At 36.8% G+C, this 17,366-nt stretch overlaps 1 protein-coding gene across 17 annotated transcripts in view; it reads right to left on the reverse strand.

The window, feature by feature from the left end:
* Positions 1-17,366, reverse strand: part of RUFY3 (RUN and FYVE domain containing 3) — a 125,160-nt gene that overhangs the window by 42,441 nt on the left and 65,353 nt on the right. For all 17 annotated transcript variants that reach the window (XR_007948080.1, XR_007948078.1, XR_007948081.1 and 14 more), the window contains 3 exons: positions 7,239-7,412; positions 4,439-4,556; positions 161-262 (listed from right to left, as the gene is read on the reverse strand). Coding sequence is in view for 13 of the 17 variants with exons in the window: in XM_051964529.1 (XP_051820489.1) it covers positions 161-262; positions 4,439-4,556; positions 7,239-7,412 (394 nt within the window). In the remaining 4 variants the exon portion in view is untranslated. The remainder of the gene's footprint in view (positions 1-160; positions 263-4,438; positions 4,557-7,238; positions 7,413-17,366) is intronic.

The raw sequence follows: 17,366 nt of genomic DNA on the forward strand, positions 1-17,366 counted from the left end.
ATTATATAGTGTTCAGTTTTGTTTTAAACTGAACACCTTTCTGTCTAGAGATGTGCACTGAAGAATGCCAGGCATATTGTGAATGAAAAGTACTTATTTCTGTCTCTCAGGTATGAAGTACCCTCAAAAAGAGCAAAGCTCTCCAAGGTGTGACTCTCACCTGAGAAGCTCCTTCTTATTGATCAGGGCTTTCATATATTCCGAGAGCTTCTTCTGCATTAATGCCAAGCGGAGCCAGGCTCTCCCTCTGCCCACAGGAGTCCTAAAGAAGAGATAAAAACAAGGTGAGAGGTATGTTACCATTCAGTCACCTGGGAGCCTGACTTCAGCAACTCCATCCAGAAACCACTGGAGGATAAGCATTCTCTCTGCAGTGCACTTCTCTCTGGTTTCCACCAAATAACTTAGAGAAGAATATTCTTCCTCTTTCAGGGACTGAGGAAGAAGGATCCTCATTGTGGAGATGGAGACTAGATCTGTATAAAGAAACCATCTGGCTCCAAATGTCTGATCAGAAGTTACTAGGGGGAGCTAAGAAAATAGATCTGTGTCACCTTGGAAGGTCTTTCTACTATTTTCTACTTATTTTAAAACAAGATTCATCAACACTCTTTTTTCCTTTTTAATTTTCGATCACTGTCTGATCAAAACACACACACACACACGTACAAGCATGCTCTCTCTCCCCCTTCCTCCTTTTCTCTCTCTGTCTTTTACAGATGTTTTCCTTAATGATATTTTGGTCTTCTGCTTTTGGTCAATTCACTCTGTATCAATTCATAGAAGTCTTGCCAGATTTTTTTTTTAATTGAACTCATATCATTTTTTATAGTGGAAAAATGTGCCATTACATTTCATAAATGACAATTTGCTCAGTCGTTTTCCAAATAATGGGCACACTTCCTTAGTCTGGAGTTCTTGGACACAACAAAAAAGTTTTGCTATAGGTATTTTTGGACATGTGGGTCCTTTCCATTTTAATTCTTTGGGATAAAACCCTAAACTATGTGATGATTTTTTTGGGGACAGCTCCAAATTGCTTACAAGAATAGTTGAACTACTTCATAGTTCTTCAACAGCACTGGTGTGCATGTCCTGCTAAAGCTCTGCCAACAATTGTTATCTTCTATTTTTGATCATTTTTTTGTCAATCCAGTAAGGGTGAATCAAACCTCAAAGCTATCTTAATTTGCAGTATCTAATTACTAGAAATCACTGCCTATGAAACAAGTTCATAACCTGGTTTTATTTCTTTTCTCTCCCCCATCTTCCCTTTGGAGAACTGCCTGTTCATATTCTATGGTTATCTTTTGGAAGGGAATCTGTTTTTCTCTAATTCCATATATTTTGGCTCAATCTTAATCTGAGAAAATTGCTGCAAAGATGTTTTCATCTAATTTTCACTGCATTTTATTTCTGAGAAAACTTTGAAATTTTCAAAGAACTGCTCATTTAATCTCCTGTATCCATTTAATCGCTACCCTTTATTCAATCAAAAAATTTTTCCCTCTTTATTATTATGAGAGATAGCTTTCTTTCTCTTTTAATTTGTTTATGTGACATTTCATGTCTGGATCACGTATCTACTTGAAATTTATTTTATTACATAATTTAAGATAAAAGTATAAAGCCAAATTTTTGATACACTGTTTTTCAGCTCTAGACAGATTTTGAGTTCATTCTTGAATAGTCAAAATCCTTAGATTTACTGAACTAGGCTACTAAGTTCTATTGCTTCTCAATCTCATGTCCCTAATCTGCTTCTCACGATCAACTTTTCTATTTTAACTGGTATGAGCAAAAAGTTTTCATGATTACTGCTTAGTAACTGAATTTTAGATCTGGTATTGTACTTCATCCAAAATATTTTTTTTTAAAAAATATCTATTGATATAATTATATCATTTAAATTAGTTGGTTATTAATATGATTTGTTATGCTTATAATTTATCTAATAGTGAATCAATCCTTTATTCCTGAGATGACATTGGTTAGGAACTCTCTCTTAATAGTCTTGATTCAGTCTGGAAGGAAAAGTCTACAGAGAATAAATTACTACTTCTTCCCAGGTGATACTTCAGATAACTGAAAGGGGGAAGGGGAGAGAGAATGGACGATTTTCAAATACTATTATTTCTAGGTGGATTTTTCTAGGTCTGAAGCAATACACTGTGGTCATCTTCAATTGTTATAATTTTGGTGTCTATTTCTCCCTGTAATTTTATTGACTTTTCTTTTAAGCACTTAGCTATTATGATAGGTGCCATATGAGTACACACACATATACACATGTATATTAAATAGTGATATTATTTCATTATATACAGTATCTTCCTGAGGGGAGTGGGGGACAGGGCAAAACAAATGATGTTAGCTGACTTGCTCAGGATCACAATGTGTCAAATACTGAACATATTCAGATTCTTTAAGCATAAGTTAGCTTTTGTCCTTATCTTTTAATGCCTTCTATTTCTCTATTTTATGTTGACATTGTGAGAGAAAATGACTGCTTTTTAAAATTTCTCTTAGGCCTAATAAATTTGGTTCCAGTCCTTCAATTGATTGCTCTGAAATCTTTAGGTTGGTATTTCTTACCAACAATACTGACATTTCCTGTTTTATAACCAATTCTGTTCCCTTCTGTTTTATGGGTGCCCATCCCAATGAAATATATTGTTATTACTATTAATTATCTATTTCCCTCTATCATGAATTTCCTTTTCCCACAACAGCCATTTCCAAATAAGAGGGTAGAAAAAGACAAGAAATCTAATTAATACTTTGTTGTGGGCTGTTCGATTTTTCAGTCATGTCTAACTCTATGAGACTCTATGAACTCTGTTCATGGGATTTTCTTGGCAAAAATACTAGTTTGCCATTTCCTCTTCCAGTATGTCTCCAACTTTACAAATGAGGAACTGAAGCAAATAATTGTTATATAACTTGCCCAGGTTCATACAGTTAGTAAGTGTCTGAGGTGAAGTCAGATCTTCCTGAGTCTGGGCATGATACTCTATCCAATCAATAGTGACCCATAATTAGAGTGGACTGTTTCTATTTTTGAACTTTTTTTTCCCCACCAAGCCCAGATTCTAACCTTTGATTCTGGGTAAAGTAGTACTAACTTTTCTGTACGAGATTATTTATTCTCTTTTTAATTTGTTTCTTCCCCAACTCATTTCAATTGTAATTTTCTTTTGAAATCTCATTTATTTTCTTATGGCTACTCTTGTAGTTTTTGAAACTGGTTCGTTTTTTACTCTGAAGGTTTGCTAGTTGTGTGGTGACTTTTTCCTTCCTGAGTCTCTCTGCACCTACAGCATTTCTTCCTTGTTTCTTCTTTCCACGGGCATTTTCAGTCTCAGCTGAATGGGGCTATTGCACCCTATCCATGAGCTAACCTGTCTTCTCCTTGGCTCTCAGGCCAGCAAAGAGTGAACATTCCAGCTCACCTTTTCATTCAATGAGCCACAAGGACCCATGTTCTGACAGACCAGGGCAAGTCTGGGGCCTTTCTGAGGGCTTGAGAGTCCCGTGTGCGAGGCCTGGCTGATGGTCTACAATTCTATTTGCAAGAGATTTCAGGAGCATTACTGGCTCAGTTCCTCTCTCACCACCTGGGGCTTCCTCATTTACTTGAATTAGGGTTGGCTACCTGGTGCAATAGTTCTCCCTGGATCCGCTGTTTTTTGGGCACAGTTTTAGAGTAGATGCTCCAGCTCCAGCTTCATTCTATTTCTTTTAGGATTTCTTTATTCCCTGATAAGAGTCTTTCGGGGTTCTTCTTCAGTATTTGCTGGGAGAGCTATACTTCTCTATCATGTTTTCCATTCCTATCTTGCCTGGAAGTCCAGTCAAGAGAAAATTTTAGGGGTTTTTCTTGGAATGACTCAGAATTTTTTTAATTATAATTTTTCATGTTCTTAATTTTCTGCTTATTGATTCTTTCTTTTTTGGGGTGAATCAAAATTTAATTTTTTTTACTGAACTTATGTTTTACATATTTACTGTGTTTCTGTGTATTTGCGGCTAGATTTTTTTGGTAGTCTGCTATTAATTCTTGGGCACTTATTTCTTATTTTTTTCATTAACCAGAAAAATCACACTATAATTCCAATTTACTAAAACTCACTGTTATTAATCAACAATCCACCCTCAAAATAGAAGGGTATCAAAGGTTTGACATGAAGACAATCTACTTGAACTAGAATGTTACTTTTTCCTCAAAGGCAGCAATCTGGTATTAGTTGTGGACATTATCAATTCCCTCATCCCCTTCTTCTTCCCCAACTGTCTACTCATAACAAGCATTCAACACTTATGTAGGGGTAATGATTCTGGCTAATGGTGATTACCAGATACTATCTCACTTTACAGCTTGGGAGTGAACAATTATAGATTTAATCTGGGAAAGTTAACAATATGATATTTTACTTACTTAAGGCCTGGAAGATCTTTGACACTTGCTGTTATCTCTCCAGCTTCAGGAACAAGCTTTTCCACCAGTTCCAGTGGGCCCCAGAAGGATTTATTTTGCCCAAGAAAAGTTTTCTTAGCTAAGGCAAACAGACAAGAAAAAAGTTTTTCCCCCCCCAAACATGTATTTTTTTTCCTCTAAAACACTGTTCTCAGCTAATCCAAAAAGTGAGCTAGCTTTCTAAAATTACTCATGTTATTTTTATCAGAGATATGGGATGAAGGTTAACTCATTCAATAATTTATCTATATGGAAAAGGGGAAAAAGGAAAAAGGGAGAAAGATTAAAAGAGTAAAACAGAAACAAAAATATAAAGAGATTTAATCAGTGCCTGAGAGCAATGGTTGGAATCAGAAAACCCTGAATTCAAATCTGACTTCAGGACATTTACTAGATTACAAGTCATTTAGTCCTCATCTGCCTTGGCTTCCTTCTCTGTAAAATGGAGATAATGAAACCCATCTCCCCAAGTTTTGAGAGGGTCAAGTGAAATAATATTTGGAAAGCACTTAGTATATAAGTACTACCTATTATATTCATTATTGTCACAATTATTAACTGGTTTTTAGTAACTTTAGTCATCATCCTACTCAATCTTCTTCCTCATTTTTGGTCATTTCCATTATTTAGTTTACTGTCTCAAGTATTTTTAGTCCTGCCAACCTAGACCAAATAACTTTTCTTTCCTAGTATTTACACCTAAAAATCTTTTCTACTTGTAAATCATAAATGATCAAAAAAAGTTCTCTTTTGTTTTACATTTTAGTTTGGAAATCAAGTCATTCACTTTTAAGTTACAAAATAATTTGTGTGTGTGTGGTAACATGATGTTTCAAAAATGATTACTTAATTTTTAACATTAAAAAAGTGAGTTTCAATTTCTTTCCCACCTTTTACAACCCACCCTCTGAGAAGGCAAGCAATGCACTATCAATCATACAAATGAAATCAAGGCAATAAAAAATTTTAAAAGGAGCAATAGCTTTTGAAGGAACATCTCTGCTAAGATAGCCGTTTTGTGTTTTTAGAAGACTCACTTAAAATTCAGAACCATTAAACAATCCATCATTTTGAAAAAAAGAAATGTTAGTTGTTGTATTCTTAATGTTTGATTATTTTAGAAGGAGATACTTCTTGAAAGATATCAATCTGATATTAAGATAACAATTTCAAATCCTTTGAAAAGTTGTTTACTCCTCTATTTGGTAATAGATGAACAAGAGTTTTCTAGGGTTAGGATATATTTTAACCTGACAGATTATATTAAGATTATATATATGCGCGCGCACGCGCACGTGTGTGTGTGTGTGTGTGTGTTTATATTTATATATATATATATAAAACTTTGGGAATAAAAGGATCCATGTCTGAATCATAACTTAGCTTTAGTCTCTTTCAGTCATAACTCTATGATCCTACAAATTTTTTTATTCTACAACCGTAGAACAAAATTTTGTGGTGAGCTTCACTATATTATAAGCAAAGTCATACCACCCTACCCTTTTACTAAGCTGTAGAAGAGACATTAGTGGTCACCCTGCCTAATTTCCTCAGTGCTTATGCTGGGCTCAGTCTATGGTGCTCTTTAACATCTTTTAACTCAGAACTACAAAAAATTAAAGACTTGTTCTGTACAACAATTGATGCAGGAGACAGTGCTTATCTGATGATCAAGAAGTTTCTAATGGCCTCTAACCAAGACATTTGAACAGGGGAGAGTCAATCCTTCAAGTATTAAATTTGTCAGCATTCATGGCAAATTAAACCTATGTTTATGGGCATGTAGCTGGCACAGTGAACAGAGTACTAAGCCTGGAGTCAGAAAGAATTGAGTTCAAATCCAATTTCAGGCACTTCCTAACTGGATGATCTTGGGCAAGTCACTTAACCCTGTTTGTCTCAGTTGCTGTAAAATGAGGTGGAGAAGAAAATAGCAAAGAAATGCCAATAAAATCTAAAATGGGGTCATGATATACCAAATACAACTAAACAACAAAAAAGATTTCTACAGTATTTTAAGGCTTGCAAAGCTTTTTACGTATTTGATTTTATTTGATCATCATAATAATTCTACAAAAGAGGTGCTATTATTATTATTATTCCCATTTTACATATGAAGAAACTGAGGCACAGAGCAGCTAAGGGACTTAACCAGGGTAAAGAAGTATTGGAGCAGGATTTGAATTCAGGTTTTTTTCTGATTCCAAGTCCAGCAATTTATCCATCATGCCATATTATAGAAATGAGGGTATGGAAAGAATATTAGATTTAATCAGAGGATCTGGGTTCAAATCTCAGTTCTACTGCTTAGTAAATGTGTGATCCTGAATAAGTCCTCTGGGGTTTAGTTTGTCTAAAGTCCATGAAAGTATGTTCCCAAGGTACATTTTATGTAGCTAAAGACAGGGCTTCATTCCCCAAGAAACCTGAGCACTGAGCTTTAAAGCTGGTAATCATAAGTTGAGATTGCATTCATGTATGTATACACACATATGATATGGATATGTATATACATATATGGATGTGTATGTATTCATGTAGGTAGATATACATGAAGAGAGAGAGGGAGACAGAGAAAGAAAGAGTGGGGGGGAGAGGGGGAAGAGGGAGAAACAGAGACAGAGATAGAGACAGAGAGAGAGAGAGAGAGGATCCACAACCACAGAGATAACTGTCTAGGCAGGACTGTAGGACTTTCCCATCTCCCAGAATGTCCACTCGGTCTTTACAGAATGGAACTTCGGCTCTCTCCAGGCCCTACCTTTTAAGCCGTGCTTCAGACAGTGTTCCATGACCACAAAGAACTGCTGGAGAGGGGCGTAGTCTGAGTCCAAGGTTCTGCCCAGGTTCAGCGCCGACTCGATCAGCCCTTTTATACTCAACTTAGCCATGTTCATCAGGTTCATCCGTTCATTGGCCATCAGATAATTGGGATCTGTAAACAAAAGAAGGGACATAGGACTTGGTGATCTCAAAAATCATAAAAAGCCAGACACTCCAGCAAATGCCCATTTTTCAATGGGCTTGCTAGAAACATACAAATAACACTCACTTTGCTTCCTTAACATTTTCCCATAATGCTCTGAAATCCTTAAGCAGAAATAACATTTTGACTGACTGGCAATCTTGACAAGGCACACATGGGCTAGGTTTGACTCAGTCTGGTGTCCTCGTAGTTTATGTTTGATGTCAGAATGAAATGAGACATTTATCCAAACAGTTAATAAAAGATTGATTTAGGTGTGACAAGAAAAGGCTATGCAACAAGGACAAAGCATGACGATTAGGGAGCCAAATCCCTTGCCAGAATTGCCTGTCCTCAATTCTGGTGCTCCCCTGGATTGAATACTTCTAATTTATCTGGACTCTATCTTGTTATATGTGGCTGCCTCCCCCAATAGAAAAGGAGCAGAGACTGCCTTTTGCTTTCTTTGTATCTCCAGAGGTTAGAACAGTGCCTGGTACAAAGTAGGTGCTTAATAAATGCTTACTGACTAACTGGTCTGTCAAGGATCACAGTAAGTCTGGACCTCCTATCCTGTGCACTAAGAAGGCATGTCAACAATCTGAATCTTTTAGTCTCTGGGCCAATCAAGTTTCAGGGTCTATTATGTATCTGGTAAGGAAAAACTAATCTAAAAGGGGAAAGAAAGCTATTGTTCTGACTATAGCAGCTTTTCAGTAAAAATTCATTTTTTTTCAAGGTCAAAGAGTTCTAAGATTTGGACATATGTATTAAAAGCTGCCTAAGATGTATAGGTCAAATAAGGGGAAAAAAAAAAAAAGATTGTTAAACACATAGAAATATTTATATTTGAAAGTTCCAGAATATTTTAAAAACTATTATTAACATTAAACTTTTCAGCATGATTTTTACATATAGCACTTTTAGGTTTGCAAAGACAAAAATTTTACACTCATTTGGTTCTCATAACAACCCTGTGAAAAAGGAGTTATTATTATCCCAATTTTACAGATCAGTAAACTGAGACTGAAAGAATGAGTGACTTGCTCTGTCACACAGCTGATTAAAGTGAGGCAGAATTCAAACTCAGATCTTCCTGCAATTCATTTTACTTGCTATCTGTTTTCTCCCATAGATCATAACCCAACTGAGCAATTATTTACTAAACACCTACAACGTACAAAGCCAATGCCAAAATCCTGCTCTTCAACAGATGGAGATGATGTTGGATTCTCTAAGGTTATGGAAGAGCAGTACCATCAAGTGGGATGAGCTCTGGGTCTACCCCTACCTTAGGACCAGGCCAGCCAAGGATGGAAGGCACAAAATAAGCAATTGCTTACAAATGGCTGACCGCTTTGGCCACAGTAGCCAATGGAGTGAGCACAAATGGCCAACCTTCTGTCCTGGACAGCCACCTTACAGCTCCTCAGGGATGAGAACAGAAAGGCAGATCGGTGCAGAGAGGACAGAAGGAATCATTCCGTTTCCCATCAGCTACAGACATTCATTTAACTTCAAAGAGGAGCTCCTTATCCAGTGACCAGTAAATCGTCCACAGCTGGGTAGAGTGAAACAATCCAACTAGCAAAAATTCACTATACACCTGTTGTATGCCAAACACTATGATAAACGCCAAAGATAAAAAAGGGAAATGACAATCACTTCCCTCAAGGAGCTTGGAATCTAACTACTACATCAGCATTCTTGCTGTATGTAAAACCAGTAGACAAAGCAGTTAAAACGCCATCTACCAACCAACTAATCAACTGACAAGGAATAATTAAGTTCTGACTGGTTCTAGGTACCAGCAATACAAAGAATGAAGCAACCTTTACTTTCTAGGAGTTTACAACTTTTGGTGGAGAAGAGGATACAACAAGAAGACAGGGATACCTTAGATTATATAGAATACACATTTTAAAGAAGTAACTAAATATGAGACTGTTAAAAAAGGAAACACTTGCTGGTGGGGGGCAAGAATCAGGAAAGGCTTCAAGAGGAAGAAAGGAAGGTAGTAATTAAGTTTGTATCTTAAAGATCAGGTAAGGAGGGGTGTGCATTCCAAGCAGAGGGGGATGATCACTGCCAAGGCAAGAGGATGAGGTAAGGTGTGTTAAATCTGAAAGACAGAGAAGAGAGAAGGCCAATTTGATTGGATCACAACATATTGGCAGCAGTATGCAGGTTGGATTGTAGTAGGGAAAGAGTGAGGGAAGGAGACTAACTAGGAGACTGTCCAAATAATTTATTCCAGAGGTGCTAAGGTCCTAAACTAAAACTACTCACATTCAATAAGGTGTTAGTAGGATTGGTTTCATTATTCCCTTAAGACCAAGAACCATTCTCCAAAAGTTAAAAGGAAAGCAGTTTAAAAAAAAAAATTACAAAAGGCTATCAATAGCCATATGAAATACTGTTACAACTTATTATTTACAAAAGGAATTTAAATTGAAACACCTGGGATTTTATCTTATGTACAGCAAATGAGCAAAGTGACAAAAAATCAGGATAGGCAATATCTAAGAGGATGTGAGAATATACTACGGGTCAACTTCTCAAATACTCTATTCATTCTAGAAATTACTTTGGAAAAAAGTTAACAAACTATTAATATTTTTTGACTCAGCAATCTCATGATTATAGATATATAATTCAAGGAGGTTAAAAATAAAGGCAGATCATTTCTAAAATATAGAGAATTGACTCAAATTTTTAAAGAATACATGCCATTCTTCAAATCATAAATGGTCAAGAGATATGAAGAGACAATTTTCAGGCAAAAAAATTAAAGCCACTTCTAGTTATGAAAAATGCTCTGAATCACTGCTGATTAGGGAATGCAAATTAAGACAACTCTGAGCTACCACTTCACATCTCTCAGATTTGCTAAGATCACACACACACACACACACACACACACACACACAGATAAATGTTGAAGGGGATGTGGAAAGACTGGGACACTTCTACATTATTGGTCGAGTTGTGAATTGATCCAACTATTCAGGAGATTCATTTGGAACTATGCCCAAAGGACTATCAAACTGAGCATACCCTTTTATCCAGTAGTGTCTCTATTGGATCTGTATCCTAAAGAGATCTTAAAGGAGGGGAAGGGATCCACATATGCAAAAATGTTTGTGGCAGCCCCCCCCATCTTTTTTTTTTTAATAACTTTTTATTGCCAGAGCTCATGCCTGGGTAATTTTTTTTTTTACAACATTATCCCTTGCACTTACGCCTGTTCCGATGTTTCCCCTCCCACCCTCCCTCCACCCCTTCCCCCAGATGGCAGACAGTCCTATACAAGTTAAATATGTCATGGTGTATCCTAGATACAATATATGTGCGCAGAACTGAACAGTTCTCTTGTTGCACAGGGAGAATTGGATTCAGAAAGTAAAAATAACCTGGAAAAAAAACAAAAATGCAAGCAGTTTACATTCATTTCCCAGTGTACTTTCTTTGGGTGTAGCTGCTTCTATCCATCCTTGATCAATTGAAACCGAGTTAGATCTTCTCTTTGTCAAAGAAATCCACTTTCATTAGAATACATCCTCATACAGTATCTTTGTTGAGGTATATAATGAGCTCCTGGTTCTGCTCATTTCACTCAGCATCAGTTCATGTAAGTCTCTCCATGTCTCTCTGTATTCATCCTGCTGGTCATTTCTTACAGAACAATAATATTTTCATAACATTCATATACCACAATTTACCCAACCATTCTCCAATTGAAGGGCATCCATTCAATTTCCAGTTTCTAGCCACTACAAACAGGGCTGCCACAAACATTTTGGCACATACAGGTCTCTTTCCCTTCTTTAGTATCTCTTTGGGGAATAAGCCCAGTAGAAACACTGCTGGATCAAAGGGTATGCACAGTTTGATAACTTTTTGAGCATAGTTCCAAATTGCTCTCCAGAATCAGCTCTTTTTGTAGTGGCTAGAAACTAGAAACTGAGTGGATGCCCATCAATTGGAGAATGGCTGAATAAATTGTAGTATATGAATGTTATGGAATATTATTGTTCTGTAAGAAATGACCAGCAGGATGAATACAGAGAGGCTTGGAGAGACTTACATGAACTGATGCTGAGTGAAATGAGCAGAACCAGGAGATCATTATACACAACAACAAGATTATACGATACTCAATTCTGAGGGACATGGCTCTCTTCAACAATGAGGTAACTCAGGCCAATTCTAATAGACTTGTATTGGAGAGAGCCATCTGCACCTAGAGAGGACTGTAGGAACTGAATATGGATTACAACATAGTATTTTCATCTTTTTTGTTTGCTTTCTTTTTTTCTCTGTTTTTCTTTATTTTTGATCTAATTTTTCTTGCGCATGATAAATGTGAAAATCTGTTTTAAAAAACGGAACACGTCTAACCTACATTGCATTACTTGCTGTTTAGGGGAGGGGGGGAAATGGGAAGGAAGGAAGAAAATTTTGGAATACAAGGCTTGCAAGGATGAATGTCGAAAATTATCTTTGCATGTATTTTGAAAAATAAAAGGCTATTATTAAAAAAAAATAAAGGCAGAAAGGTCACAAAGCTCTCCAAAAAAAATATTTATAGTAATATATTTTGTGGTAGGAAAAAACTAGAAGCAAAAGTCCATCTATTGACAACTTGATAACCTGAAAATTAATAATTATTTTACAGTAAGAAATTGGAAACATAAGGAATTCTGGGGGGAAAGGGCAGATTTTTGAGTACTTATACAAAATAAAACAAGCAAAACCAGAAGAATGTATATCAAAAATATAAATAATTTTTAAAAAGTTAACTTTTTAAAGTGGGGGGGAACCAGCCCCAGAGTGTACAGAAAAATGGCTGAGTGCTTATACCATTAACCCCTAGAAAGATGAAGATCACCAAATTGACTAATAATTATTAAATCCAAGGAGAAAGATCAGTAAGTGCATTTTTTGCCCCAGATTCACAAAAAATCCATGGACATTAAGAAAAGACTTTGGGCCAGAAAACCTAGATCCAGAAGATTTAACACAGGGAAAACTCAGTCTATAAACTGGAAAACCTGGAGATTGCAGCTATGGACCCAGGGAAGGAATCTATTCTACTCCCCCTCCCTCAGCCTATCCCCTACCCCTCCAAAAAACCCCACACTGCCAGAGAGTGCAGCATAGGGAAGACTTCCAGGAAGTAGACCAAAAACTGGCTAGTGAAACCAGACATTTGCAGTAGGGTTCAAAAAGTCAGTATTTATTAAGAACCTACTATGTAACAAGCACCAGGCTAAGTGTTGGAATACAAGAATGCAAGTGAAAAGCTGCTGGAGATCCAACCCAGACCTGCAGAATGGATCTCCGTGTGAGAGCATGACACAAGGAGACTGAGAGGCCGTTGGGGTGTCTCACCTCCCTCCAATTTATTTTCCCAGTCCACAAGCAACACCCGTGTCAGCAAAGGCTGCCCGGCAGCTCCTTCAGACGGTATGACCCACAGCTGTGGAGGCTCTCGGAGAATTGACCTGTCCCTTAACAGGTGAGCACTAGGTATACAAGGAAAATCGAAATCCAGTCCCTACTCTCCAGGGGCTCACAATCTAATGGGGGAGACAATAAGCAAATAAATAAGGACAAGAAAGCTAATAGGGAGTATGAATAAAAGAGAAGACACTAGAACTAAGGGGCTTGGGGGAGGGTTTCTTATGGAAGGTTGGGATTTTAGTTGGGACTTTGGAGAGGCCAAGAGGCACAGATGAGGAGGGAGAGCATTCCAGGTATGGAGGGCGCTGACTAAGTGCATGGGAGGGGGAAGGGAGGAGAAAGGCCTGAGAAGACTTTAGAAAGGTCAGACAGGGAAAGGTAGGTCATAAAGGGCTTTAAAGGAGGAAAACTTTGTATTGATCATGGGAGAGAGAGGAACACTGGAAATCTGCAGTCCCTAGATTCTCCATGACCCTCTATAGTGCTCAGGAAGAGGAAGGGGAACCCCAAAGCCAATATGGCCTCTTGCCCGGCGTTGGCTTCCAGACGGGCCAGCCTCGGGGAGCCAATTGCCCCTTCTCTCGAGGAGGCCGTCTCCCCGCGGCGGCGGCGGCTACCTCCGGAGGGACCGGCCGCGCCTCAAGGCACCAAAAATCACAACGAAGACGCGCAGCCCTCCGATTCCTCTCCAAGGCCGCGAGCAGCCCCAAGTCCCGGGCAGGACCTAGCTGCCTAGCCGGCGGAGGAAAGGGAAGAAGAGAAATCCCTCCCCGAGAGCTCCGCGATACAAGCGAAGGGGAAAGCGCTCCAGTTTTCTCCCGCTCCCAATCTTTCCGGAAGTTCGACGTGAACATTCTCACGATCTCCCGTTTGCTCTGGGAACGAGTGGTGGAGAAGTGGTTAGAGAAAAATCTCTAAGGCAAACTTAGACTACAGGTCAAACAAGAGAAAACAGCAGGGCAGACAAGCCCCCAATTTCTGAGCAAAAAGGCATTCCTGAAAGGGACATTGCAGCATCAGCTGGAACACTTTTGTAAAAGAAACTTTTGTGGAAGCGCCGAGTTCTGCCAAGTCCGCCAAGTCTCTAGTGTGGTTTCTCGGCCCTTTCTTAGAGAAATGGACCGGAGTCCGACAAATTTAACAGCTGCGCAAGAGTCAAAGTCTCCCGAGGGTGTCAACTTCTAAATTCCTCCAGCAGATCGAGGCTAACAGGCCGAACAAAGCTCCGCACAACCAAGTAACAGACCGACCAAATCTATGTGCTGGTTCCTTGCCCACAGTCCTCAACTAGCAAGGAAGGAAAGTGGGTGCATTCTTGGATTTGTTTTGGAGGGGCAAGTTTGGCCATTTTAATTTCATGACATTACAATCTTATTTTTTCTTGTTCTTTCCATTTATATTAACGTACTGTGTTGATGACTTAATGAATAGAGCCCGGGCCTGGACTCAGGAGTTCAAATTCGGCCACAATTCCCTTAAAATAAGAAAAACAATTTGCACAAAAGATTTTTTTTTGTTGTTGAAAAAAGTAGCATCATCTCTCTTCATGTATCCTTGTTACCTGACACAAAAATTACCTCTCCCCTCTCCCCCTACCTTTGCATATGGCAGCTGTTACTTACATTTTAAAAATGAAATTTAAACAATAATTCTTAGAGTCAGGATTAAATAGTTTTGTCAAGAGAAATATTTGTGGGTCAGTTTATTCTATACCTGAAACTGTTGGAGAGTTCTGTATTTTTAAGGAAGATTTAAATTTTAGTCAACAATATTTAAGTCAGGTTCTCATGTGGGGTGCATGCATAGATACAATACTATACAAGCCATTAAATAAGATGGGGAGGGGCAAAAATCAACTTTATTCTCACTAACCTCCAACTGAAATTTAGCATTTCATTCTGTTATAAACAGAATGCTTTTTCTGAGAAAAAGCATATTTTATAGGGGATATGAGAGGTGAAAAGGGGGGAGAGGAGGTGGTTGCCAGAGATTCATGACACAAAAAATGATGATGAATCCCTTATTCAGAACCTTGTTACAGAGGGTGCTAAACTACAATAAGTGAATAACTGAAGACTACCAGGGAAGCTGATGATCCACATTTAACTGTTTAAAAAAAAAAAAAAAACTTCACAAAGAAAATCAATTATGTATCATTATGTAGTTAATAGAATGCTGTTCTATAAATTCTGGAATTTAAAGCTGGGTCCATATTTGTAATACTAGTATTCTGATCATTAAATTAAAATATTATATAATAGCAATTGGGAATTTACCTGTCAAAACACAAAGATTAACTATATGAACATCATTACAGAACACTTTTCACACAAATAAAGATAGATCTAAATAACTGCAGAAATATGATTTGCTCATGGGTAGGCTGAGTCATTAAATAAAAATTACAACACTAAATCAACTTGCTTAGTGCCAATCAAATTACCAAAGAATTATTTTAATGAGTTAGAAAAAAAATAATAAAATCCACCTGGAAGAATAAAAGATCAAGACAATCAGGAAATTAGTGATTAACTAAAACAACAGAAAAGGAAACTGACAAATGCTGGAGAGGATAATGGAGTTATAAATTAATCCAACCATTTTGGTTAACAATTTGTAACTACGCAAAGAGCTGAAACTGTGCATAGGATACTATGACCCATAAATCCCACTATTAGTTCTATGTTCCAAAGAAATCATAGAAAAAGGAAAAGGACCAAGATATACACAATTATTTAGAGTTGCAAAGTGAAGTGAGAATCAAGGCAACACTGAACACAGTAATAGCAATACTGTAATAATGATTAACTATGAAAGATTTAGCTACTCCACAAAATTACTGACAATTCCAAGGGGTTCATGATATAAAATACTATTCATGTCCATAGAAAGAACTAATGAACTGAGTGCAAAACATTTTCTTTCACTTTCCTTGTTTTCATGGCTGTGTAAGTGTTTTGCATGACTGCACATGTATAATGGGTATCATATATTGCTAGCCTTCTCAATTAGTAGAGGTGTGTTTGGAGGAAGGTACAGAACTTGGAAATGAATTTTTTTTATTATTTTGAAAGTAATTAACCAAAATTATGGCAACAAAAATTAAAATTTCATTTTCTACTTACTTGAGGAAGTACCTGGGATCTTCCCCAAGCCCACCCCGCTTTGATAAGTACTTTACTGATCATTTCATTTCCTTTTATTAAATTATTTAGTAGGTTCCAGACATTTTTATTTCTTCCCTTTTACTTTATTCAATTTTATTTTCTCTTCATCTCTTTAATGAAGTTAAAGATTTATCAATTTTGTTTAATTTTTCAAAGAACTAGTTTTAATTCTATCAGTTCTACACACTTCTAATTTACATATTTCTCCTTGTTTGTTAAAAATTTTCTCTTTTGCTTTTAAACTTGAAGTTTGACATTGTATTTTTTCCTAAGTTCCAGATTAATTCTTCTGTTTTGTTAATGCGTGTTTTTAGGGATCTAATTTTTCTTTTGAGAATTGTTTTAGCTATGTTGTATACATTTTTGTAGGCTGTCTCACGGTTATTCTCTCACATAGAGCTACTATTAACTTTTTTCTTCCATCCCCTAAGGATATCATATTAAATCTTCATCTTCTATCTTTTGCTTGTGTTCCTTGAATTGCCATTTTTATGGCTTCTTAGCTATACCTAGCATTTTAACTTCTTACATTTAAAATTTCTTCACACTCTAGCACATGGCCTTTTTTTTTCTTTTTTGTAAAGCTACTATGTGGTGCTCAATATGTATATTCTTTAATGTTTTCCTTTTAGTAATCACCATATTTCAGTTCTATATTCTTCAGTTATTTTAAGTCCTGCATGTCCCCTTTTGCTTAACTTTCTGTTGAGAATTCTAGATTCTCTGAGAGGAACACTGAAGTTTCTTTCTATTACTGTGTTATTTACCTATATCTTTTTTGGGTCTCATGAGAGATTTTGATATTGTCATTTGTTATATTTGCTTAGTGCTGATACTGGTTTATTGTGAATGGTTCTTTTATGTGTAAGATTCTCCTATACTATAGGAATTATTTCTATTGATATTGTAAATTTTTATTTTATTGCTGTAAGATCTATTGATGTGGTGAATTTTTATTTCTTACTTTGCCAGAGTATGATTACAATTCTTGTTTAGAATCATTTAATGTATACAACAAACTGGAGGGTTGTGTCCCCATTATCCAGACTATTACTCTTGTTAAATTTACCAAATTGTTTAATCCATCCATATTCATGGATATGATTGTTAGACTTCTATTTCTTCCCATTTGTTTATTTAGTATTGCTTTTTAAAAAATTCCTTTCTTCTTTTAAGTCAGTACTACAGGACTAAGTATCACTAAGATCCTTTGCCTCACGTATTCTGTAATTCTGTAAATGAGAATCATTTAGATGGATAGAAATAGTTCATTCTAGAGCAGGGCTTCTTA

Source organism: Antechinus flavipes, chromosome 6 (assembly GCF_016432865.1).
Source record: "Antechinus flavipes isolate AdamAnt ecotype Samford, QLD, Australia chromosome 6, AdamAnt_v2, whole genome shotgun sequence".
Classification (NCBI taxonomy): Eukaryota; Metazoa; Chordata; class Mammalia; order Dasyuromorphia; family Dasyuridae; genus Antechinus; species Antechinus flavipes.